This window comes from Equus caballus, chromosome 22 (genome assembly GCF_041296265.1).
Source record: "Equus caballus isolate H_3958 breed thoroughbred chromosome 22, TB-T2T, whole genome shotgun sequence".
Taxonomy (NCBI): Eukaryota; Metazoa; Chordata; class Mammalia; order Perissodactyla; family Equidae; genus Equus; species Equus caballus.
This window is the reverse complement of record NC_091705.1, coordinates 11,702,402-11,728,723: the sequence shown is the minus strand read 5'-3', so window position 1 is coordinate 11,728,723 and position 26,322 is coordinate 11,702,402. Positions and strand designations below refer to the sequence as shown.

At 45.6% G+C, this 26,322-nt stretch overlaps 1 protein-coding gene across 1 annotated transcript in view; it reads left to right on the top strand.

Annotated features, from left to right (window-relative positions):
* The window catches only part of ISM1 (isthmin 1), a 71,742-nt gene extending 50,237 nt beyond the window's left edge, over nucleotides 1-21,505 (top strand). Inside the window, exons 3-6 of the mRNA XM_001494570.6 lie at nucleotides 2,896-3,160; nucleotides 10,900-11,043; nucleotides 13,762-13,851; nucleotides 19,287-21,505. Of these exons, the coding sequence (XP_001494620.1) occupies nucleotides 2,896-3,160; nucleotides 10,900-11,043; nucleotides 13,762-13,851; nucleotides 19,287-19,804 (1,017 nt within the window). The 3' untranslated portion in view covers nucleotides 19,805-21,505. The remainder of the gene's footprint in view (nucleotides 1-2,895; nucleotides 3,161-10,899; nucleotides 11,044-13,761; nucleotides 13,852-19,286) is intronic.
* Nucleotides 21,506-26,322: the final 4,817 nt, after the last annotated feature.

The window sequence follows — 26,322 nt, the reverse complement described above, 5'->3', positions numbered from 1 at the left end:
AGACATCTTTATAAATGGATTCGTTGATGCTAAAGAACACGTAAATAGAATAAGAGCAACAGGAAATACAAAACTAATCCCCACCATTCAAGAAGTCATTGATCACGCACATTAAGTCCTTTTAATTGGATGCCTATGAAGTTTCAGCTTCAAGATTAGATTTCTTCTTTTGATATCAGTATGAAGTTCCCATATTATTAACTACAGGGAAGGGTGGATTCTAAAGTTTGTGTGGTTTTCTGTTTTTTGTTTTTTAATTCAGTTGGGGCAGTGGCTAGAAATTAAAGGAGAAAAAGAAACCTCTAAGCTATTGAGATTTAGTCATCGATATAGTTTTTGGAGTAAATTTGTATTTTGCTACTCATTGCCTGGCCAAGCAACGAATCTGTTTTGTTTGGATCTGAGCAGCAGTTTGGGAAAAAAAATAATCATATTGACGGTAACAGCTTAAAACATGAAATTGTTTTTATTCCCAGCTTGGAGAAATTGCAGGGCACGTTTTGTTTAGGCAATCCCTTTGACTCCAGTCTGAACACAAACGGAATACCAAAACTGTTGGGCATGTTCCCCCTTATCTTCTACCCAGAGACTGATTTCATTACCATAATTGCAGGCTGGTCTGGCTCTTGGCAGCTTCTCCCCTCCAAGACCCTAATAGCCTTACAGAGGATTGTTGCAGCTCAGTTATTCTGCTGCAGGCAGAGGGGGACAGGACTGCAAAGGAGAAAGGTTATGTCTCCAAGGGCTGGCATCGCCCTGTCACTGTTCAGCTTGGTTCTGTGCCACCCAGCTGCGCAATCCTTCTGCACTTGTCCTTCCAGAGTTGCGTGTGGGTCCCAATCACCATCACCTTCCAGCAGCCATCCATTCCAGCAAACAGCAGTGATACAAGATGTATGATGTTTTCCTTTCTTCTCCTCCTCCCTTTTTCCTTTTTGAAAATTGCTAAAAGTTCCATAATTATTTATAAATATGCAAAGGATGCTTACAAGACAGGGGTAATGGTGGTAGCATCGAATAAAGCCAATCATGCCCTTCTAGATATCCCGCACCAGAGGAAACGATGCACCTGTTTTGCTACAGCCCGACTTTACTCTGAGATTGAAGGCCACCGTCTTGACCTTGTATCTGGACCATACAAGGCCACAGCCCAGGCCCACCATCAGCTGGGCAGCTCCCTTTGAATGTCAAAAGAAGTAGAACTCAAACCTCCCCATTCCTAACACAAAAGGAAGGGGCTTCTTGTGTCAGGGATGGGCACACCCTGGTGCAGTTTGGCAGAGCATCCCAGCAACTCTCTCAGATGTCAGGTTAGGGCAAAACTGGAAACGCATCTGCCCAGTACATCTTGCGCTGATTACTTGGAGCGCATGTTTCTGATTCATTTGCACATAACTCATCCAGGGGGTGTTGCAAGAGCTATGTGAGGGCCAAAGGAACCCAAAGAGTCTTTTATTATATTTTTTAAACAAGTTTCTCTATGTTGATTGTCTCTCAGAGCCAAGAAACTACATTCTTCCAGCCCTGTGACTTCAAAACTAGGCTCTGGAAATCCAAAAGCAAGTTCTAACCTTGGCTCCGGGATTATCTGCTCTGACCCTGAGGGTCGGTTGAGGAATGTGCGTACTGGGTCTGGACTATGGGATGAGTAAAAATCATAGCTGTGAAAGCCTGGATCTCAAGGACTTTGTGTTCACATATCTCTACACAACCTGTGTCATTCAGCCACCACCAGCATCTGTGGTCTCTTTCCTCCTTCAGTTGCATGGGAGGACAGTACCTCTGTTACTTACTTTTTAAGAGACAGTATAGTAAAGTTGGTAAGAGCATGGGCTCTGGAGCCAGACTATCCATGTCTGCCACTTACTAGCTGTTTGACCTTAGGCAAGTTGTTAATTTCTCTGTGTGCCAGTTTTCCCTGTCTGTAAATGGGGTGGTGCTGTCTAGCAACCACCTCAAAACTTACTAGCATGAAGCAATGACCACTGGATTGCTCACAGTCCTATGGGTGAGGAATTTGAGCAGAGCTCAGCTGGGAGAGCTCGTCTCTGCTTCACAGGGTATTGGCTGGGATGACCCAACTGAACTGGAGGATCCAAGATGGCCCCACTCACATGACTGAGGCTGTGGAGCTGGCCATTGGCTGAGGAGCCTTGGTTCTCCTCTGCGTGGTCTCCCTCTTCATGTGGTCTCCGTGTGCTCTGTAGTCGAGGCTGGGCTCCTTACATAATGGTAGAAAGATTCCAAGACAGTGAAAACAGAAGCTGCAAGACCTTGTAAGGCTTGTCGCATTGTCACTCCTACCACATTCTACTGAACAAAGAGAGTCACACGCCAGCCCAGATTGAAAGGGAGGGGAAATAAACCCCCCCTCTTGATGGGAGGTGTGGCACACACATACAAGGATGGGAGGAATTGCCGGGGCCATCTTTGCAGGTGAGCAACCACAGGGGCCAGTCAATAGTACCAACTTATCAGGTTGTTATGAGGATTAAATAAATTAATACATTAGAGCCTTTAGAAGAGTGCCTGGTACAGAGTTAGTACTCAATAAGCATTCGGTTTTATTACAGTTATTCTTGTGTCACTTCAGAAACATATATAGTACATGTTTACTCCTTGAATGAAAGACTTCCCAGCAATGTAGTCGACAGTAAGTCAGATGAATTGCCTCCTCCCAACCCGAGGCCCATGAACCTCAGTTCTATCCAGTCATGGGGTTGATATGGGCCATCCCTGGATGTTTTCCATTCTGTATCACCATGCAGTCTCAGCTTTCCTGCATGAGGGACACATCCATCATTTGCCTCTGCTTTCTCAGACTTTCTTGCAAGGGTCACCCGGCTTGGAGGCTGGTGACTCCTCATTGACCCTGGCGTGTTCTGAATTCTTCAGGTCACCATAGAGGTGGTGGACGGTCCTGACTCTGAAGCAGATAAAGATCAGCATCCGGAGAATAAGCCCAGCTGGTCAGTCCCATCCCCGGACTGGCGGGCCTGGTGGCAGAGGTCCTTGTCTTTGGCAAGGGCCAACAGCGGGGACCAGGACTACAAGTACGACAGTACCTCAGATGACAGCAACTTCCTCAACCCCCCCAGGGGGTGGGATCGTCCGGCCCCAGGTCACAGGACTTTTGAAAACAAAGAGCAGCCAGAATATGGTGAGTTTACCACCCAGTAATATAAAATTGGCGGGGAGAATAAATGAGGATGATGAGGCCTAAAGGACATGGAGCCAAGCAAAACCCAGTTTACAGTATGTGGCTTTTGGTCTTCTATGAGGCATACCTCATAAAGACCCTGTTCTGCAGAAGCCCCAAGGCACCAGTGGCCACGTTTTTCTGGAAAGACTGTAATTTTAAAATCATACCAATTATCCTAGGAGATAATTTTTTTTAGTTAGGGGTCTTTGAGGCTCTGCCTTTTTTTCCCCCAAAATTTTAGGCTTTTTTCTTAAAATGAAGAAATCACCAAATTAACTTCCCTGTATATTTCACTATAAAAATTCATACTGAAAATCAATTTAGTAAAAGAGATGTATCCAGCTGCTTTCTTTGACCAGGCAACAGTGTTATATTTAACCTCGGCAGTGGAGTGGCCCTTGGGAATCCGTGTGAACCTGTGTGTCACAGATTGTCAAAGGAAGGCCTCCCTCACAATAAATTTCAAGACCCCAGGTCGAGACTTATAGTTTCCCGTGTTTTTAGAGTAGGATAGATGAGGTAAAAAACAAATTCTAGATTCAATGACTTAAAATAATAAAAGTTCACTTCTCACTTAAGTTGGGATGGGAGACAGCGGGTAGGGGGGAGATCAGCTCCAATCAGTCATTCAGGCACCCAGGCTCCTTCCATCTTGATGCTCCACCAACTGTTAGGGCCTGAGAGTTATCCACTGGATGCTCTGCATCTGGCTGGCAGCCGAGTAGAGAGACAGAGCCTGGAAAAGGTACACACACTCTTAACTCCCTCAGCCTGGAAATAACATACATCGCATCTGCTCAGATTCTATTGGCAAGACCTGATCATCTGGCCCCAAATAGAGGCAAGGGAGGCTGGGAAATGTTTTCTGTGTGTCCAAGAAGAAGAGAAAACAGATTTGCCAAGCATCTGGCCAGACTTCATGGGGAATCAGGCAGTGTGCCTTGTGTTATAAGAATATTTGATACTTTACAAATGCATCCATTGTTGTGATATTCTTGTGGCTTCACCATAAACAGACTTAGGAGCAAACACTATAGGATGAGGATGACTTGTCTTGCACTATTTGTACCCACACCTTTACCCCATTTTTCAGCAGAAAGACTGGTCATATATTGGAAAGTCATTTCTGCCCCCTAATAGATCATTCTAGGCAACTTCCAAAACAGCAAGATATTTTTTTTCCAGCCCCATCATTCAGTTGTTCAACAGACGTTTATTAAGAGCATGTCTTGTGTCTGGCACTGTGATAGATGCTGGGAATCCAAAAATGAGTAAGACACAGTCCTTCCCTAAAGAGGGAGTCCTTCCCCTCACCTATCTGTGGACAAAAGGAGGAAAATTAACTGATAGAGCAAAATAGTGTCATGGTAGGGATATACATCAAATGCTAGAGGAGCAGAAAGAGAGCTCCCATACCCCGTCCAGCCCAGAGAAAGTTCAATTTATCTGTTTTCCAAGAAGAAGGACCGGGAATAGTAGCCAATCTTTATATAGCACGTACCATGCGCTAGTCCCTCTCCATGGCATCTCACATATGTTAACTCATTTATTGAGCTCTCTGAGGCAGGTGCCCCATTTTACAGATGGGGAAATTGAAGCCTAGAGAATTTAAACAACTTGACCTAGGATTCATCTCAGACAGTCTGGGTCCAGAGATTATTCTCTTAATCATTATGTTATTCTGCATCTCTGGGGGAAAAAAATAGCACATCTTTTAGGACGGTGGAGTGGATGTAGAAATGGACACTTATATTGGGAGATAGGAATGGGAGGAAAAGACCAGTGCTGAACTGAATGTTGAACAAGAGAAACACAGAGGATCCATGGGTACCAGCCTGACTGCACAGGCTTGCAGCTTAATCTGTCTGCCCAGCCCAGACAGAGCACTGTTCCTATGAGTGGGGCTCAGACCCTCGACCTCAGAATCCCTCTGGTTTGCATGTTAAAAAATGCCAATCCTGAGCCCCAACCTCTTCTTTCTATACCAGTGGTTCTCAAAGTGTGGTCCCTAACCCAGCTGCATCAGGGTCACCTGGGACCATGATAGAAACGCAGATTTTCAGGCCCCACCCCAGGGCTACTGAATCAGACACCCTGGGGTGAGTCCCAAAAATCTATGTTGAGCAAGCCCTCCAGGGGGTTCTGGCGCATTGAGCACCACTCTTGGAGATCATTGGTTCTCAGCTTGGTTGCTCACACTCACCTTGGCAATTTTTTAAAAATCTAGATGCCCAGACTTCTCTCTATAGACCAAATAAATTGGTGTTTTCTTTCAGGCATCAGTGTGTTTTTTAAAAGCTCCATGAGTGACTCCGGTGTGCAGCCCAGGTTGAGGGCCGCTGCTGTCCTGCTGAATCAGAATGTCCAGGAGTGAGATCTGGGGTCTATGTTCTTTGCATCTTTGTTTCTTTCCTTTTTCAGCCAAGGTCACCAGGTGATTCTCATGCTTGTTGAAGTTTGAAGACCAATGCTAGAAAGAACTTTTTCATCTAAAGCTTTTACAGAGTACACTCTACCAAATTCATGAACATTAAGAACAACCCCTCCGTTCCAATCTTCACAATAGAATTTGCTTCTAATGGGGCAATTACTGTGGCTGCCTCAGCCACCCTCATCCCAGCTTCCTAGACCTAGAATACCTGTGGATCTTCCAGCACCCCTGGGCTGTGGATAAACTTCCATCTTTTATGATGTTGGAGTCTCTCTTAGTAACTTCCCATCATTGGACTGGATGTGTCAGGACGACTACTTTATAAAGAAAATTCTGTCCCTTATGATACCTCTAGGGCAGAGCTTCTCAGACTTTAACGTGCACACAAATCTCCTGGGGGCCTTATTAAGGTGCAGCTTCTGATGCAATCGATGTAAGAAAGGGGCGGGAGCCCAGGTGAAGCTGACACTGCTGGCCCTCGGACCACACTTTGAGTAGCAAGACTCTAAGTGTGTTGTAGCTGTTCAGTAGCATTTGCAAAATGAATGATGATTACTGCTTCCCAGACTGGCTTACAAGGAACATGTGATTTCCAGAATTCTATGTAGCATCAGATGAGCTGAGAGCTCTTTTATTTCAATGAACAAACTGTTGAGCAATTTCTGAGTATTTATCCCTGTGTTGGGTGTTGTGGAGGGTACAGGGGGAGAACCCACGGCCCAGGAAGATGAGGTCCATGCACTGGTAAAGCAGTGCAAGTCACTGTACCTAAGTGCTCAGTACCCTGTCTGAGACAGGCTAAAAATTGCCGCAGAAACTGGTCTTTGTCGAGGATGTAGATCTCAGGTTTTCAAAGGCAGGATTTTTCATAAGAACTTAAATGTTTGTGGCCAAAGAGTATTTCAAAAAGTCCTAGGTGAAATAAATAGAATAGAATCACATCTTTAGAATAAATTATAAAATATACAACAGAAGATAATTAGACCTAATTGGTGGAAACACATAATATGACCTTGAGTTGGCTCAACTTTGGACTGTGTTTGAGATACTGCATTTTAAATACCTTCTGTGTGGATACTTAAGATATCATCCAGGGCAAAGAAAGAGTCCAAATAAATATTTTTCTGTCAAACAGTAGTATGCCATTCCCAAAATTGTTCTGAATAACCTGTATAACGAAATCAGATCGGCGTTGCTTTTTGTAATCTGGGTTGGGACTCAGTTCTTCGCAGTTCTCTAACTCGTCATGGTCCTATTTTGATAGAGGATTTCACAGTGATTGGTTTAAAGGACTTTTTTTTGTAGTGTTGAATTGTGGCCACATAAGTGGGTGTCTTAATGAAAGGAAGCCAACTTGGGCCAAAATCAAAGCTGCTGGAATACCGGGATATAGAACACGATAGGGTAGGAGCAGACAGACCTCAAATCTAAGCCCAGCTCTGCCAAGTTTGAGCTGTATGACCTCAGGCAGGTACCTTAACCACTCTGAGCCTCAGTTTCCTTATCCATAAAAAGAGGATGTTTCCACCTACCTTGCAGGATTATTATGGGAGTTAAATCACTGTGTTTAGACAGAGCAGCTGGTGAAAGCAGGCCCTCAATAACTGGTAGCCACTATCATCTAGGATTAGTGGTGGAGGCTTGCCAAGGGCTGAGTCAAGACCCAAGTCATTTCAGTTGCCCAAATACTGTAACTGGCCCACAGAACTCTAGTGCCCTGAAACTATATAATGACTACTTTAAAATTTCAAATGACATCCTTGAAACCCAGCTCTCAGCCCACTGCACTCTGGATTGTTTTCTTCCCTCACTGACCTCTTTGATGTCACAGATAGGGGCTGTCAAAGCACCATGTAAATGTTTACAGGGGCTGTTGTTCACCATCTTTGTTGTCGTCTTTGCAGTTACTGCTGCTCACATTTGTTTTCTGCTCTGAGCTATGCTCCCTGTAGGTAAGCAAAGGAGAACAGGCTTGTTTTAGTCTAACAGAAAGGAATACTGCCCTCAAAGCCTTGTCCCATGGTCAGAAATCCTCTTTCTGTCCTGTGAACACATTCGACAAATGGAAATCTCCAGGAGGAGAGTGTTTGCTGGGACCTTCGTCTGGGGCGGTGTGCTATAGCAGCTTCCAGACCATGAGCTGATGGACACTGTCCTCCCCACGAAGTTTCTTCGTTCCACTGCTGGCCCAACAGAAATGGTCAGCCACATGGCTATGTAAATGCTCGTGCCTAACTTTGGGGAACCAACATAAAAAAAAAGGTTTGGAAAATAAATGGTTCTGTGAGCATTGAAAGTAAAGACAAAGAACCATCCACTTACTGGGATAAAAAGTCCTTCCTGGTTCCAGAATCTGCTAGGTATCTAGAGAGCATATTTTAGGGAGAATTTTACAGTGTATTTGTAACAGTTAGCTTTTTCTGCTTAAGAAACCACCCCCAAAATTTAGTGGCTTAAGAGAACAAGTATGTTCTCTCTCAAAAGTCTGCAGGTTGTCTAGACTGTTCTGTTCTGGGCTGGTTTGGCTGGGGCTGCATGGTCTAGCATGGTTTCACTCACACTGACGGGGTCCCAGCCTGACAGCTGGGGGTGCTGAGATGGCCGGGGCCTCTCGCCCCCCGGTCCCTCATCTTCCAGGACCCTAGCCTGGGCCTTTCACGTGGTGGTGGAAGGTTCCCTACAGCAAGCGGGCAGCCCTAATGCACAAGCACTTTTCCAGCCTCTGTTTATGTGATATTTGCTATTTTCCCATGGGCCAAAGCAAGTCATGGGGCGCAGGCTGGGGTCAGCGGAAGAGGGTAGCCACCACGGGAGTGGATATGGGGAGAAGAATTATGGAAGTCATTTTTTGCATCATTAGACACAATTAACATTCAATAATTTAGGTCCAAGAAACCAAAATAAGAAATACCTCATGCAGAGATTCCGGTATAAGCCTCATGGTGCGTTTAATGCTAACATCTCAAAGTTCTGGGATGGTATTTCCCAAAATTAGCTCTCCATATGACTGCAAGAGGGAGGATAGGTTGCCAGAGATTTCTAGATGGTGGAGGCCCCATTGCTTATGCTGAGCCAACAAGATACCACTTGGCATCCTTGGATTATGTGTTATGCCGGTACCTGCCACTCAGGTGACATGAACTCTACCTATGTGATTTAATAAGCTTTTTCTGACTGACCCACTGCCCCTTTGTCTAAAGACATTACAATCTGTACTTGTGACTTGTTGTTGTTGTTCCCTTTAACAAAATCTAGCCTCTGTGGCACGTGCAGCGTGTGGTTGAACGTGGTCACGTGCAGGTCACCCATGCACCTGGACACCCCTGCTGCTGCGAGTGGAGTCGTGTGCCTGTTCCAGGCACATCCCTGGTCTTCCTGGGGAGATGACCATGAGATACCAGACCACAGAGGTCTTGGAGGAAGCGGCAGTGGCTCCACCCTCGGCAGTTTCTCCCTTTCTGGAAGCAGCATGTCTCTCCAGTTCTACTGTGTTGATGCCCAGTAAGAGATGGGAGCAATGAAGAAGCCTGGTGCAGGGGAAGCAGGCCCCACTTCCTCACATGAGGCAGGGGTTTCAAACATCTGCTTGGCCGTGTGGTTGGAAAACCATTTCTTAGAAGAAAATCAAAGTTCAGAAAAATTCCTTTTTGGGAGGGGGGAGAGATGGATGGGGCCCTGGGGGCAGGCTAGGTGTGAGCAAACGCTGCACTCTGGGTCAGGGAAGGAGACACACCATGAATCCCCCGAGTCTGCTTAATAGGCTGAGGAGCCTCACGGCCCTGTGTTTGCCTGAAGAGTGTTCAGAGTGAACGCCATGTAAACAACAGCCTGGGAGGCTGGCACGGGGCCCGCAGTTCAGGTAGAAACATGTGTGGACTACATTCTTGCTGGGCCTATGTAATAACAATCACCACGACCTGTTATGAACGGAGAGGACCCCTTCTCTGCAAGGCACATGCCTGTAGCTCCACACTTGGCACCAGCTGGGGCCCCAAGGCTGTAGGAAGATTTGGACAAACCAGAAGAAATTATTACCGAATGGAGATGCTGCAGAAAGAGTCATCTTTAGGGATGAAGGGCTTATCACTACAGCCCAAGCTTTCCTTTCTGTTAGCTTTATGACCTTGGATAAGTCATCCAACTGCTCCAGGACTTAGTTTCCTTACTTTTAAAAAGAGAAAGTTAGTCTAGATAATATACCATCCTCTCTCACACCCCCAGGCCCCCGTAACCTGGTCTGCTTCTCCTTTTTCCATACTACTCATCAACTTCTAATATACTGCATAATTTACTCATTTTTTGTGTTTATTGATTATTGTCTGACTCTTCTCACTAAAATATTAGTTCCTCCAGGGCAGGGATCTTTGATAGTTTTATTTAATGATGTATCCCACATACCTAGAATTGTGCCTGGCATATAATGGAGGCTCAGGAAATATTCATTGGATAGATGTTGAGTAATGACCTCAAAGGACCATTTCTAGCTTTATCATCATGTATCAGTTATCTACTGCTGCGTAACAAACCATCCCAAAACTTGGTGGCTTAAAACAACAGAAGTTTATTATTTCTCATGATTCTGTGGCTGGAGTTCAGGCTGGGCCCCACTGGACAATTCCTCTACTCCTGATGGCATCTGCTGCATTCAGCTATGCACAGAGAAGGGCTGGAAGGTTGAAAAAGGCTTCACTCACATGTGTAATGTCTTAGTGGCCCTTCCTGGGGCTCCTCTCTCTCCACGTAGTGTCCCATAGTTCACAGGTTTAGCCTCAGTTTCTTTCACAGTGACTGGATTCCCCAGAGCAAAAGTCAGAAGTTTCCAGGCCTCTTAAGGCCAAAGTCAGCCCAGATTCTAGGGAAGAAGAAATAGATTGACTCTCTCTCTCTCCTCAATGAATGAATGCACAGGGAGGGAAGGAACTGATGGTGGTCATCTTTGGAAACTGCCTACCATATTATTCCATGCTCCCATGTTCTGCTAATGTATGATCTCAATAAGCACTTACTGGGCACCTTCTAGGGTCAGGTCCTCGCCATGTGCTGAATGCCCAGAATGCCCAAAATTTCAGACATAGGACCTGTCTTCACAAAGCTAAGCCCTAAAATGAACCCTGGAGCTGTAACCCTTTGGCTCCAGCTGGTACCTGGTCCCTTCCAACAATGAGAACAATGGAAGTGGACAATTGGAAGGCTGCTTGATGGCGTGGGGGGTGATTTGGGGACTTTTGGAGTGAGGTTGGTGACCATCTCCCTGGCTTCCTCCCAGATTCCACAGATGGTGAGGGCGACTGGAGTCTCTGGTCTGTTTGCAGTGTCACCTGTGGGAACGGCAACCAGAAACGGACCAGATCCTGTGGCTACGCATGCACTGCGACAGAGTCTAGGACGTGCGACCGTCCAAACTGCCCAGGTGGGTTTACACAGGAGTGTGGCTCCAAGTTCAAGGGGAAGCTTTTAATTTATATTTGAAAACTGAGAGACATTGACTTTTTAAACGACAACCATCTTCCTAATAAGAATTCTGACCAGACTGAGACAAGAGACAGTTAACGAGCTTAATGGATGAAAAGATGGATTTCCTGAGTCTTATGCACAATTGCAGTGGCCATGACCTGGAAGACAATGCCACGCTGTACTTACTTAATTTAAAGGAGGGGCTCTGTTTAACTGGGGCCTTTGATGTGAGACTTATTGTGCCTTGAAGAGACACATGAAAACAGACACTCACGGTCTGGTAAGAAAGCCAGGATGAGAGGCTCGGCAGCCATCTACAGCAAAACCATGCAGTTAGCCCCGTCTGTAATGCCAGGGAAGTGCTGAAGGCCCCCAAGGGAGGAGATGGAGACAAACTCGGCTGTTAATTATTGCTTTAAACTGCAGTGTCAGTGTTTTGAAAAGTAAACTAATTGCAAACTTGGTGAGAGACCATATTGGGGGAGAAAAAGAATTGTGACTGTCCGTAGCAGTGTTTTCAAGCTGCAGCCTGTTTTTGTATGGCTCACACGTTTTCCTACCCCTGGAAACTCTGTTCTCAAACCATAACGCTGAGATTTGGAACAAAAAAAAAGTGGAAGAGCAAGGGGGTTTCTGCGGAGAGAGAAGAAGGATGAGATGAGGCACATATATGTTAGCAAAGGGGCGTGTGCAGAAAATAAATGTAAAGAGTGGCAATTCTGGCTCCCTGTCAGCCATGCCGATGGGTTTCAAACAGTGGAGCCACCATCAAGATGCTTTTCCTGATCTCTCCCATGCTCATCATAATGAGGCTGAGCTGAAGTCTGGGAGGATGGGATTTGGATGGGTAGAAATAAACCAACAAATAATAATAATATGAGAAGAAGAAAGGGTAAGAGGCTAGGAAGAAAATGAAGACGAAAGAGGAGAATCTGAAGAAGAAAATGAATGATGGAGATAAGAAGATGAAGCAAAAGAAAATGAAGATAAATATGAATACAATGAAGATAAAGAGGATGAAGAAAAAAACGAAAAAGATGATATGAAGACCAGGAAGAATAGGGGTTTTTTGAATATTTAAATACCGAGCTGATTTCTAAGGTCTTTATGTGTATTATTTAGTTTAACCCTCATAACAGCCTCATGAAGTAGGTATTTATTATCGTACTCATTTGGCAGCTATAGAAACTAAAGCACAGGGGTTAACGTGCCTAGAGTCACACAGGCAGCAGGTGGTCAATCTGGATTTGAATCCAGGCAGTCTGATTCCAGAGGCCATGTTTTTACCCATCAGACTCTTCCACCTCCACCAGGGGGAAGGATATCCGGCTCAGCCACACATGGATGCAGCAGCATTTAATGTCAGGGCTTGCGGGCTGGGCTGTTGTTTTCTCTTGCAGAGCTGGCATCCAGACCCAAGGTGGTAAACTTAGATATTTTGCTAGGGGAAGGCTCTTCTCTGCTGCCATTTTGAATGCTTCCTTCTCATTTTCTCTCACCACTGGGAGCAGTGTGACCAGCAGCCCAGCTTGTAGGGTTTCTTCTCATCTGAAATTGCCTTCTTTTCATCTTTTCTGCTTCTCTGTTCCTGGCTTTTCCAGGTTTTCAAGAATCCCCTAGAATGTGAAGGATTTCATTTTGCTGAATTTTCAGCTTTACTGAAAACAGTCTCCCTGGCCTGGCAGTGATTACACTGTAAAAGTATGTCCCCAAGGGAGATCCTGCAAAAAAGTTTTAGGGGCCTCACATCAAATCATAGAGATCCCCTCAGAGCCAAGCAAGTCATGCCAAGCAGGGCAGACTCTCCAACAGCTAGTCCCCATTCTCCCTGTTCTACCTTTCCCCCGTCTTCTGACTGCCTCAGCTCGCACAGGATCCCTATTTGTAAAGGACGCCTGGGTGGGGGTTTGGGGAGGATGTGGGAGCCAGGAAGTTTGAAGCAAGCTGGGTTCAAGTTAAGAGCAAGTAATGACAAGCCCAGCTGATTCTTTTTGAAGCATCAGCAGCAGTGCTAAAAGTCCTAGGATATCAGGTGTCTAGTCTTTAGCTATGGACTGCTGCATCTTCAAAATGAGTTAGACAAATATTCAAGGGCAAAATATCAGCTAACACTTACCGCTTACTACTCTAGGGACCTTTCTTACATATACCTCATTGAATCCATTCAATTCTAGGAGGTGGGTCATTTAGTTCTCCCCATTTCACCAAGGTGAAAACTGAGGCACACAAAGGTTAAGTGACTTGCCCAAGGTCACACAGCTAGTAATGATTTGAACCAGTCAGTCAGTCCTTAAGACTGGTATTGACCACGAGACAAGGGATTAACCACTACACTGTGCTACCTCTAGTTTGGTTTATCACCCAGACACCACCAGACAGACTTGTGTCCCTGACAGTCCAAAACCCCATTCCTGGGCCCAGTGAATGAGTTCCTGAGGACTCATTCAGGCACATTTGTATCTGATTTCATGCTGCAAATGGTATCTGGGGTTTTAATTTATTTTATGCCCTACTACCTGCTTTTTACTATTTCCTCTGTTGGCAAGGTTCTGCCCATGAGTAGGAATGAATACAAAAAAGGCTGTGTTCAGGTGTATTTGTTTTTTTATTTGAGGGGGGTCGGGGTAACTTTTTCCATATAACTAGGGAAAAATGAGCTCTTGTCTGTGCTTAGGAATCGAAGACACCTTCAGGACAGCTGCCACCGAAGTGAGTCTGCTCGCGGGAAGTGAGGAGTTCAATGCCACCAAACTGTTTGAAGTTGGTAAGAAGATTTTTTTTCTTTTTTATCCAAATATTGATTTAGTGTTTTGGAGATTCCTTTTGCCTTTGCAATGCCATCCTTGGATCTATTTGAATGTTTCGCTTTCCTCTTATGGGGTCCAATTCCCTCAGCATGTTTCTTGCTCACTGAATATATCCAGGCAGGAGAGAGCAGTCCTGTGCCTGCACCAGACTGGGCTGAAGGGCCCTCTGTGTCCGCCCTGCCAGCTACACCGTGTCCACAACAAGTAGGCAGGGACCACTCTTCCCTTAGCATGAGATCAGTATGCAGTAGGGCCTCAAGCTGCGTGGAATCTCCTCTCACTGCCCTCATTGAGTGTCCCCATGAAGTCAAGAAATGGTGAGCTCAGTTCTGCAGCAAAGAGAGGGAGGGAGGGAAAAAGAGAACTTTCAATATTACGCCTGCCTCCCTCCACCACATTTTTTATGAACCTTTGGTATATGCTGCTACTCATCTGCTGGAAAGTGCTAAAGCAAATGCAATACACATGGACCAAACAAAATCAAAAGTGACTACTCAGGTGCTAGTTGAGAGCTTGCTTTTTAAAAATAGCTTCATGTGCTTCTGGATGTAATTCTCTATTGCTGAAAGGTAAAACTCCTTCCGCCCCATTTCTTTTAGCCACCCCAAAATTCTTTCTTAGCCTCTTCACTTCTGCTCTGCCTCCTCAGCCAAACTGGGGGCAGTTGGGAAATTCTGTGTCACCCAGGGCTTCTACCTCAGTCCCTCACACACACAATCAAACTGCCTTTAGCAGGAGCCTTCTGCAAACAATGCATTTGATCCTAAAATTTAAAAAAAGATTAAAGACAAACAGCAGGACTTTAGCATAAAATGGGAGAACAGAAAAAGCAGTCTTTTGGGGCAGAGAGCTTCTCAGGCCTCACGTATCACAGCTCACAGACAGGCAGCTGCTTGCCCTTTTGCCGAGGATGGGTCCGGTTGCACAAAACCACACTGGTGTGCGGCCAAGGACACACAGGGATGAGTAGAAACGGTATATCTCTCAGCTTCCAGGCAGGAGCAAACATGACATGCTCAAATCCAGTAATTGAGGAACATTAGATGAGGGTCTGTCTGCAAAGGTATGAGCAGGGTGGATGGAAACTAAGAAAGGATTGTACAGCACCCCAGGGCTGGCAATAGTGCCGAGCCCTTACCACCCATTGGCCTGAAGGGACCAGGGGAAGGAGTGGTTACCAGAACCCAAAGGGCAGCTGTGTGGAGAGGGTACCTGACAGCACTCCTGCCTCTCAGAAGGATATAGCTAACCTGCAAAACCGAGGAAGGAGCCAAGGGGACAAATACCCAGACCTCACGATCCTCCCTCCCTCTGGTCTCTGGCCAGGTCCTCCCCTTGGCTCAACCCAACTAGAAGTCAGGGCTCAAGGAGCCCATCAACATAGTCCACACAGGACAACCTTTATAGTAAGGAAAAACATGCAATGAGGAGAGGGAAGAGCGAACAGAAGATGCCCAGAAGAGATGAGAAAAGCTTGACTTGGACAAGTTCAATTTCTTAACCTAATCTGCCTCAGTTTTCTGATCTGTAAAGTGATATGAGGTAATAGTGCCTACCTTATAGAGTTATTGTATAATTAAATGAGTTAATATTTGTAAAGTGTTTAGAACATGTCCATCACGCTGAACATCTATATAAGTTTGAGAGAGAAAAATAAGTCAATGGATGTCTCATAGGTACATGAGTTATGATGTCCTTCCACCCTGGAGGGAAAATACAAAGCCATTTTTGGGGGCCTCACTGAATTTTCTTTCTGAAGACCCTGCCCTCTGATGGAGACCCCCACCGCCTTTGCAGACACACATGTCCCAGGATGGAACCTCCATTCTCTCAGCTACTGCTCAGGCAGAGGCTCGAGGGGTGGAATCATAGAACTCTCAGCTGAGAGGAGCCTCAGCATATCCCCACTGGCGACACCCTGGCCCCTGTTCTGCGTGCTCTCTGCGTTCCTGCTAGTTTAATCCTCGTCGCACTTCGTGAGACAAATGCTATTTTCATCATCAATTTAGAGATGAGAAAACTGAAGCACAGTGAGGTAGAATACGTTGCTCAAGGTCACAGAGCTACTGAATGGTTGAGTTGAGATTCGATCCCATGCAGTCGTGCACAAGAACCCTCATGTTTCATCTCAGGCCTGGCCTTTCTGAGCTCCTGAGAGATGCCCCGTCTCTCTCTTCCTCCTTTCCCTGAAGAGAAACCTGAGCCCTCCCCCAGGCTGCCCCATATCCTGACCACTTGATTTCCACTCATGACACCCCCTAGCCTTCCAGGCACCTGGGTCGGAGTTGGAGTCACTCCTGATGTCTTTGTCCCTTTGTCCCCAAGCTCACCGAGGCCTGGCAGCTCTAACTCTCTGACTACTCTTGATCTCATCTGCTGTGCCCTCCCAGAGTATCTCACCTGGACTCTTACAATTGATATCAGCACTGATTGCATTTTCTTATCATAGAGCTCAGTTATTAGTTCACTATCCCTCAAAAATCTTCAGTGGGTCCCTAGTGCCCTCTGAACAAGCTTAAACTGTGTTGAAGACCTCCATGATCAGACACCACAATCTTCCTTCCCTGTATCCTCTGCTCAGGTGAAACTGAACACGTTCCCCAACCCTAGACAACCCCACCAGACTTCTCAACCTTAGTTTGCACAATTAACGCTAACTTGGAATGCCCTCCACTCGCCTTCCTCCATCTCTGCTATGATAGTCTATGTCACTTCGGGGCCTCTGAGAAGCAGATACTAAGATGGGTTTGGATATTCAAGAGATGTATTGGGGAAACACCTGGGAAGGATAAAGGGAAAGGCAGCCAGAGTATGCAGGGAGACCTGTCAGACCAAGGTGCAGGGCTGACCCCTGCAAAGGGAGAGAGGAAAGAAGGAAGGAGGCCTAGGAAGGCAGAGCCTGAGTGCAGCTCTGAGAAAGTCTCAGCCATGCCAATGGGGCCCCCACAGCAGAGGCTGCCTGTTGGAGGAGTCCCTTGTTGGGCAGTACCCCACCGTGCTCAGTCATCAGCTGAGAGCAGGCCAGGGGCAGCATGGCCTTGATGTGAACACCATGGCAGATCCAAGCTGCTACAGCTTGAGGCCACCACTAAGCAAAGTGCCCACAGCAGGTTTTCTTGTAGGAGCTCTGAGCAGAACACCTGTGGCCGCCATGCAGCTCTGCTGAGCCTTAGGACCAGCACAATGTCACACGGTCCTTGAAGCACCCCCTGACTTGTACTGATAGAAACAACGTTGCATTTTTGAAGACCTGTGGGGCTTTTTGCCTTTGCCCTCCTTAATGCACCCTCACATCCCACTGTGGATAGCTTCCTTAGATATGCCTCGTCTTACCCCCTGCAGCTAACCAGGCAGAAGCTGTGGGGAACCTACTCTGCCCACATCATGTTCCTCCACCCCAGCCTGACCTCCAGCTGCCAGCCTCTGTGGTTCTTTGCCTGAGAGCTTTCTCTGGCCCCCAGAGCTCACCAGCCCCTTAATGCATGGTGGGCTGGAAGTCCAGGAGCAGCCCCCTATCAGTGATGATGGCATCTGGTGGATAATACCCAGATAAACAAAAAACAAATCTCTATTCAAAGACTTTATCCAAAGGACTATTGCAAGGGGGAAAGGGACTACAGAGAGAACGCTGTGACTACAGGCCTGAAGCATCTCAAGGGTTTTCTTTTATAGAGCGGTACATAAGGCTAGACAGAAGCCAGAGGGATGAAAGGGTGGCGAGATCAGATAGGAGATCAGAGAATGTTCTACCCTGAGAACATTTTTCTGGGAGGGACCCTTAAGGAGAGGCTGTGTGCTGCCTCAGGCTGAGGTTGGGCCAAAGTTCAGGGGCTTGAAGGAAGGAGAAAAGATTAAAGTTTAGTTAGGATGCATTTTGTTCCAGTCCATCAGTGGGGACAGGCGGTTTAGCTAATCATTTATGAGGCAAAGAAAGGGAATTTGGAGCATCTATGTCTGGCTTTGTCAGAGGCAGACAAGAGGGCATCCGTGAGGGCATGCGGAAGGATGGTTCTGCAGTCAGTGGTTTTCCAGTATGCACAAAGGGTTTAGGGGTGGAGAATTCTTAACCCTGGCTGTTTCCCAGGCTCACAGGGCTTGGGTAAAGTTTGACCCTGTCCCTGCATGGGATAACTGAAATGCTCTCTGTGCGATTTCCTAGGTCCCAGTGGGATTAAGCTGCAGTCCATTGCAGTGGTTACTTGTTTGATCCACACCCTGTATTGCTGCCCTCTCCTCTCGGAACCACCTCTCTGCTCCGCTGCTGGTGTTTCCCAGAATCACCTCCCAAACAACAATTTGCACTGCAATCTTTGTCTCAGGGTCTGGGAAAACAGCAATTTGCACTGGAATCTTTGTCTCAGGGTCTGGGAAAACATAAACTAAGATATTCACTAAACCAGAGGTCCCGGACCTGGCTGACTAAGAGACCAAGAGCGAACACCCATCAGTGAAGGGATCAGGCAGGGACTGTGGTGAACTGGAGATCTCCCTCCCTGACCAAGAAGTCATCCCTATTGGCCTGTTCACAGGGCCAGTTGTTCCCAGGGGCAATGCAGCGCCAGCATAAACATGGTGGAAACCAGGAATCTACATCAGTAAGTGGAATCACCTAGTTCTTAAACGCTGTCAATTAATGCAGTATTTTTTTAATACTGTAAAGGCCAAACACACCTCTGGGGGCCAGTTCTGGCTAGAAGCCTACAGATCAGTGGCTTCTGGCCTAAATGTTAAGTTCCCTAAAAGCAGGGACCACCAGCCCCTTCCTTCTAGAGGCGTCTTATCATATAGATTTGCATACAGTGATTGTTACTCTCTCGTGCCCAAGATTAACAGGTTAGGCCACTAGCCCTAGTTTAAACCAGTCAGTGAGTGGCAGAAATAAAACTTAGTCCTACAAAGATCCCTTTGATGCGTTTTCTACCACTCACCACTTAGGATTTAGAGAGAAGATTCAAAATGGCCCTCTGAATTATTAATTTTGTTGTGGGTGATGATGGTTATCTAGAAAACCATAGACAATATGGTTTAATTATCTTCCTTTTCTTCTGTAGATGCCTACTAAAATTTAAGGATAATACCATATATTTACCAAGAAAAAATTTTAATGAGGCAAATGTAATGATGGTTAAATCTAGGTGATGGATGGCATATGGGCAGTCATTGTACAAGTATACTCTCTCTACTTTTCTATGTGTCTGAAAATTTTTCATAGTATAAATTGAGGAGTTGAGGGGCGTGGAGAGAGTTGTGAGCAAAGAAGTTTCCAAGTTCAAGGGAGGTGAGCATGTTCATCCATGGCCTGGTGATTCCAGGGGCTGCAGGGGTTGACTTCGATGTCACCCTATGGCGGGTTTTCCATGTAGTGAGAGGGTTTTTCTGTGGCCTTTTTCAGACACAGACAGCTGTGAGCGATGGATGAGCTGCAAAAGTGAGTTCTTAAAGAAGTACATGCACAAGGTGATCAATGACCTGCCCAGCTGCCCCTGCTCCTACCCCACCGAGGTGGCCTACAGCACAGCCGACATCTTTGACCGCATCAAGCGCAAGGACTTCCGCTGGAAGGATGCCAGTGGGCCCAAGGAGAAGCTGGAGATCTACAAGCCCACGGCCCGGTACTGCATCCGCTCCATGCTGTCCCTGGAGAGCACTACCCTGGCTGCCCAGCACTGTTGCTATGGCGACAACATGCAGCTCATCACCAGGGGCAAAGGGGCAGGGACGCCTAACCTCATCAGCACTGAGTTCTCCGCGGAGCTCCACTACAAAGTGGACGTCCTGCCCTGGATTATCTGCAAGGGCGACTGGAGCAGGTATAACGAGGCCCGGCCTCCCAACAACGGACAGAAATGCACGGAGAGCCCCTCGGATGAAGATTACATCAAGCAGTTCCAGGAGGCCAGGGAGTATTAAAGAGACGCCACTCTGGTGTTTGTGACACAAATGCACTGCACTGATCTGCTGCCTGGAGCAGAGTCCCTCTTATCTGCATACATGTATATTTGTATATATCACATGAGTATTTTTCATAAATTACACTAGGGGTGTGCGCCAGGCTCGGATAACTGCCATCTACAATGACCACAGACCTCCTTGGAACCCCTCCTAGGGGTGATGTCGGCAGGAGGATGAGGACAAAGAAGCCAGAAGAAGAACCTGGAAGTCGTAGCGGTGGGATTCAGTTCCCATCCCAGATCCAATGTTTCCGAGAGGAAACAGGGGAAAGAGACCGAAGTTGTAAACGTTATAAGCAGTTTTTATATATAACTTATTTAATATGAATGTGACTTACATATAAGCTTTTCTCTGGAGTTGTCATGAAACTATTTAATTGCTTTTGTGAGAGTTCAGAAGGGGGCTTAGGGAGCTGGAAGAGAAAGGGAATTTTTAATGACTTTAAAGATAAGTAACTCGATGGAAATGTATCAGAACAAGAAAACACCCACCTTAAACCAAATGTTATTCAGTCATAAGATGCCCTGTTAAAGTCACTGCTTCCAAAATGCCCTTGCCTCCGACTGGGTAGGGGGTGGGGGGCAAATGGGTACCTCAGGGGCAAATTTGAGGCCTGGTTTTACATAGGCTTTAAAATAAAAAGCCACTATTAGCATAATGCTATGATTCCACTAAAAGCCTTCAGAACGGCAGAATCCCTGCTGTTGTCTTAGTAGGTTCAGAAGGCTGCAGGAAGGTCAGACGTAAAAACAAGGAGTAGCACTTTTCCAAAGAAAAAGGCCAAACAAATGGGGAAAGAACGTGGAACTCATTTCATCTGTTTTATTTTAATACCATCTTAATGATTTTTCTCCACCAATATATTCCCAGTAAATAAATATAAAAAGGGGAGGGGAACTCAAGTCTAGGAAATCCTAATTTTTTATGTTTTAAGAAAGGAAAAAAACTACATTATTTTTGTAAAGTATTTATTGAGTCATTGAGTCTTGTGCATCAAGCAATTGTAATATGACCTGGTTCTGTAGGGTGGAACTTAGGACAAATAAAGAGTTGGTTCTTATGCAATCTTTACTTGCAAAACTCCAGGAAAAGAGACTATATAATAAAACCACAATAAAATGTGTTACCTGCAGTAAATGTGTTACCTGAAAGTATTTATGATTCAAATGCCATAAATAGCCCTGGTAAAGCAGGGCTTTGGGGCAGGGAAGAGGAAGGTTCAAATAAAAGACTCATTGATTGATGTCATGGTGGGTGGTGTAAGTCATAGCATCTTTGGCACCAAGAACATCAACCCAGCCCCCAGGAGTCTGAAGCTCATTGACACATGTATGACTTTTTGCCCACCCAGAACTAAGAAAGAGCTGAGAAAGCCAAGCCACAGCAGGGCTTAAGACAGCCCAGCTGAGCAGGACCACTTCTAGACAAAATTCTGCAATTACGGTAATAAGTAGAACTACTCATCATGGAATTTATTTCTTTTCCAGATGAGGAAACCAAAGCTCAGAAAAAATAAATTACATTGGATCGATCTTTCTTTTCCTAGCCCTGGGCTTTTTCTACTATATCAAATTTTTGGTGTCCTTATATTCCTGGTGTCTTTGGTGTTCTTGACCCCACCCTTAGGCTCTCTTAATAAAATCTTGTTCATATGGAAAAGCTCTTATCAGTCATTTATTCTTTAGAATGAGTTTTCTATCCATGTATTGCCTACTCTCAGGATATTTGTATTTAAGAGATATTTCTAATTATGGAGTGAGAAGCCTTACTCACATCTGAAGGAATTTTAGGCAACTGATAGGGAGAGAATCAGTAGGTCCATATATCAGGGAAACAGACTTGGTTTCTAATAATGGGAAAACTATTTTTGCAAAGAGAGTTGGTTGCAATGGAATGTATTGCCTTTGAAGTGATGAGTTCCCTGTCAGGACAGGAATTCAAGCAGAGCTGGAGATGAAGTACATGAGAAGCTCAATTGAGGGATGAAAAGAGACAAAAACGTACAGCAATAACACCCCCTGATAAATGTTCTATTAAGGGTAAGCGTAAGTACCATGGGAAAATAGAGGCAGGATTAGGGAAGTACCTGTTGGGTCTAATGGAGGAAGGGATGCATTTGGAGTAAGAAAACCGTATGGACAAAGGCATAGAATTAGGATAGAGCTTGGTGTTTTCTGAAAACTAAGATGTTTAGAGTGATGAGCAGAGGGACAAGAGTGGCAAGTTATGAAGCCATGTCTAAGGTGTTTTTCTTAAGGATTTAGCATGGAAGACTAAAGGGAACAGAGCTGTTGCCTACTACAGTAAGAATGACTGATAGGAGCAATGTTTTCAATGCACTATTTGCCTTTTCATATGAGACCTCATTCACCTAATGAACTGATAGTTGGAAAATGGAGTGAATTGGGAGCAGGGGAGGGCACTTGGGTTCTTTGCCTACTAAGAATACCCCCTAGTCTCCCATATATCATCAGGACAGTGCCACATATTTGGAAGTTTGCTGAACTATAATCTGCCTCTATCAGGATGAGCTAATTTTCAATCCCAAAGCTCTAGGGAGCCAATGAATTATCCTCAGAAATCCAGACCCCTCTGCCCAGGGTATCCAATGAGACAGGGAGACCATTAGCTCACAGGGCCCCAAGCCAGCCCCAGGGTAACCCTAGAGAAGTTCCTCATGGAAGGTGAACCGTGTGCTCAAGGGCCAACTTTGCTCACAGCAGAGCCAGCTGCCTGCACCTCACCTGCAGCACCTGTAAATAGGACCCCTCAGCAGCTGCTCTCAAACACCTCTCATGGGATGCTTGCTCTTTTGCCTCTCCCTGGAAAGAGAGCCCTTCTTCTAGTAATCCACTGGGCCTCTGGGGGGCCACATCTGAGCAAGCCAATCATGGCCAACAGGGATGCCCAAGGCCCTCTAGTGGCTGCACTTGGGAAGGGTGAGGGAGAAACCCGGAAGAGCTGAGCTTTCTCCTGAGCCCCAGTTCAAGCATCTGCCATGATTAGTCTCCCAGGCCTCTCCATCTTTGTAGCTCAGTGGCCAAGAGGGTAGATTTCCCCATCCGAAGACACGGGACCAAGAGTCAAAGACTAGGTACTATACTGGCCACCCTTTCCTGAGCACACGCCTTGTGCCTCTGTGCCAATCACTTTACCATGGGAGTTAGGCACATTATATCCATTTCAGATGAGGAGAAAGAAGCCAAACAAAGTTAGCTAACTTGTTCAAGGTCATAACACTCTGTAAATGGCAGAGCTGCTTGAAGCCAGTCCTGCCTGATCACCAAGTCCATATTCTTAACCTTACCTCTTCCTCTACTCTCTTCCTAACTCTTCCCAACACACAGGATCAGGGTTTTTGCTCCAACTCACTCTGCCTTTGCTCAAATTGTTCAAATCTGCCAAATGTCCCTGCACCAACCTTTAAAGTGTCTCGCATTGGTGAAAGAGGTGCTGACTTTATCTCCACGTAATCTGCTCAGTTCTCTCATATTCCATAAGAGGACTTTAATCTTGTAGCTGAGCCCTTGCTCAGGCTGAGTGAGTGGCAGAGCCTGACATTTCTAGAAAACAGCCGGCTCTACAAAGGAGAACAGAGACTGGTCTGTTTTCCCCACTAAGCACAAGTTCTGTGCTACCTGTTGCCTGTTGGGTAGAGCTCAGGGGCAGGTGCTGTACATCCCCAGCTCCTGCCACTACATGTGGCAGATGTCCTGGGCAATGTCCAGAGAGCTTCAGAGTTTGATGTTTGAGTCCGCCTGCCTGGATTCCAATCCTGGTTCCCTCACTTGCCTGCTGGGTACCATTGGATAAGTTAATCAGCCTCTGTACATCCCAGTTTCCTTGTACAGTTTTGTGAGAATGAAAAAATGATAGGAATTATGAAGTTCCTAGCACAGGGCTTGTCATGTACCGTGTGCAATGCAGGTTGGGCATTGGTGTTTAGTCACTGGACAAATATTTGTTGAGCATGTGCTAGTTGTCAGGCATTGTTCCAGATGCCAGAGATACAGCAGTGTACAATCCAAGTCTTCCTGTTGGAGGGTAGACACCTAATAAATAAATACATACACTGAGATAATGGTAAGTGATATAAAGAAAAATAAATTATTTGATCACATGTGTATGTTGCATTATTTAAGGCAATGCCAGTTGCTGTAATACGTAATCTTCAAAATCTCAATAGCTTAACACAATAAACATCTAAAGAGTATGTTTCTGGTCAAGTGGTTCTCTTCTAAGTGATGACCCAGGGACCCAGGTTCCTTCCATATTGTGGCTCTTCCATCTTCAAGGTATGACTCTTTAGGATGCCCTGGGGGTCATCTCTGTTCCAGCTTACTCAACAGGTAAAGAGCAGAGAGAATATGCATAAAGGTTTGCATAGGTTGGGCAGGGAAGTAGTGTACATCATTTCCACTCAGTCTCCACAGATGTGGTACATCCCACACTCTTCTGCAAGGGAGACTGAGAAATGGAGTCCAGTTGTGGACCTGGGAAGCAGAGATTGGCTTTGGGTGCACCCAGTCAGTCTCTGCCACACAGGTGGACCACCAACTACATGATTACACAAGGCAGGAAAGAAAGCTAGTGGAAGGGGCTCTGGTTGGGCCCAAAGTAGGTAACCAAAGGGAAAGATCCTTCCCACCCCATTCAGCATCTTCCACATCATATTATAGTGCTAACCCAGACCTCAGTTTCCTATCTGTAAATTGGGATAAGACCACCTGTCGTACCTACTCATTGGCAGATGCTTTTGATGTCCCACATATCCTGTTGGCACTTTCCATACATGTATAGACCAGTCCAACTTTCAACTGGCAGCCCTGCAAGTCTTTGCCTAATGGGTTTCTCTAGTGGTCAGCTTGCACAGAGGCAGACTGAAGTGCCAGGGAGTTAACAGTGCCCCCCAGCAACACTTAACAGTTGACTGACAGGAACTTGGTGGAGGAATACCCATCTCCCTCATCCCTCAAGTGGGGCAGTTCTGAAGCATGTTTTACACCATTTCCAGAGCTCCCAGTGGGACCGAGCTCCAGTCACCCACAGTGATAACCTGCTTGCTAACACATCATTTATTGGCCTCCTTCCCTTCCCTGTCTTTCTTCCCCACTTCCCAACTGTTGCTCCCTGGAATCATCTCCCAAATAAACCACTTGCTCAAATCCTTTTCTCTGGATATGCCTCTAGGGGGCTGGAGGGGCCGGGGTCCCAAACCAGGACATCATTTCATGCTTTAACACTTATCTAGTGCTATTCAAATAGGAGTTTATAAAATTATTGTCATCATGCTCATGTGGAGATGAGGTTTTGCTGTTGGTGATAGCTCTACCAAAAAAGAAAATTCAACCTCATTCAGGCCAAAGTTAGGAGCTCTACAAGATTTCAATACCATTTATTTTTTACAAAATAAAAATAAACCCCCAGTTTTTATGATTGTATTCAACAGACAGTGACTCTGCCAAATACCTCTAAAAATTATTGAACACCTTTTCTTAATTTTTGAATCCATCTCCTTGCTGACTACAGACCAGTCGTGCTCTGCAGACCACACTTTGAGAAGCACTGCTCTAATCAACTGAGCACTGGTGATCAACACCCCATGAGCACTGATTCTGGTCTGACATACAAAGAGTCATGAAAAAGCTTCCCAGGAAGTGGGTAGGGTGAGGGGAGGGGCGCGTTCTCTGTCATCCATTTACAATTTCCAATGGAAAAATGTGTGGGTTGTCACCATTATGCCTGCACGATTTCAGACAAATTAAAGGCTTGCCTCAGTAATTACTGGGTGGGTACACAGAGAAACATACATCCATGTGTACAGATCCTGAATACAGTAGTGTAAGTTAATGCAGAAAGCTTACAGCCAGTTGCTTTTCTGAGGCTTAGTGTTGGTTTGCCGTATGGGATTAGAAAAAGAGGGATGTTTTCAGGGATCAGAGGGAAGACTTTTCGGGAACAAATTTATGAGACTAACAACTCTTTGTTGAACCCCACCAGAAGAACAAAGCTTAGATAAAGATCCTTTTTTTTTTTTTAGTTCTCCTTGTAAAGATTTGGAAACGCAACATACAAGACGAGTGCCTTGCCTGTAATGGCAAAAATAGCATCATCCTTAACCATTTTAGCGGCAGGAGAACTGGCAGAGGACTGGGTTGAGACACAGCTGCAATAGCAAAACTGGGTAAGAATTTTATGACTTTGCTAATTTTCTATCTGTTCTGGGAGTAATAAACGTGCCCTTCTAGATATTCATGATTGCCCTCAAAATGAAAAAAAAAAAATCTCTTGAATGGTACAGAAAAGCCTTTCATTCTTGAGGCATGTAATTCATGGATGACTTTCAAAATGTATGTTTGAATTGGGAAAGTAACATTCTTGAATTAATGAGCCAATTGACTCAGAGGATATAAAACAACTTTCAAGCCTGACTTTTAAAAAAGAAAAAGGAATTTTTTTCTATGCGGCTAAGTTTA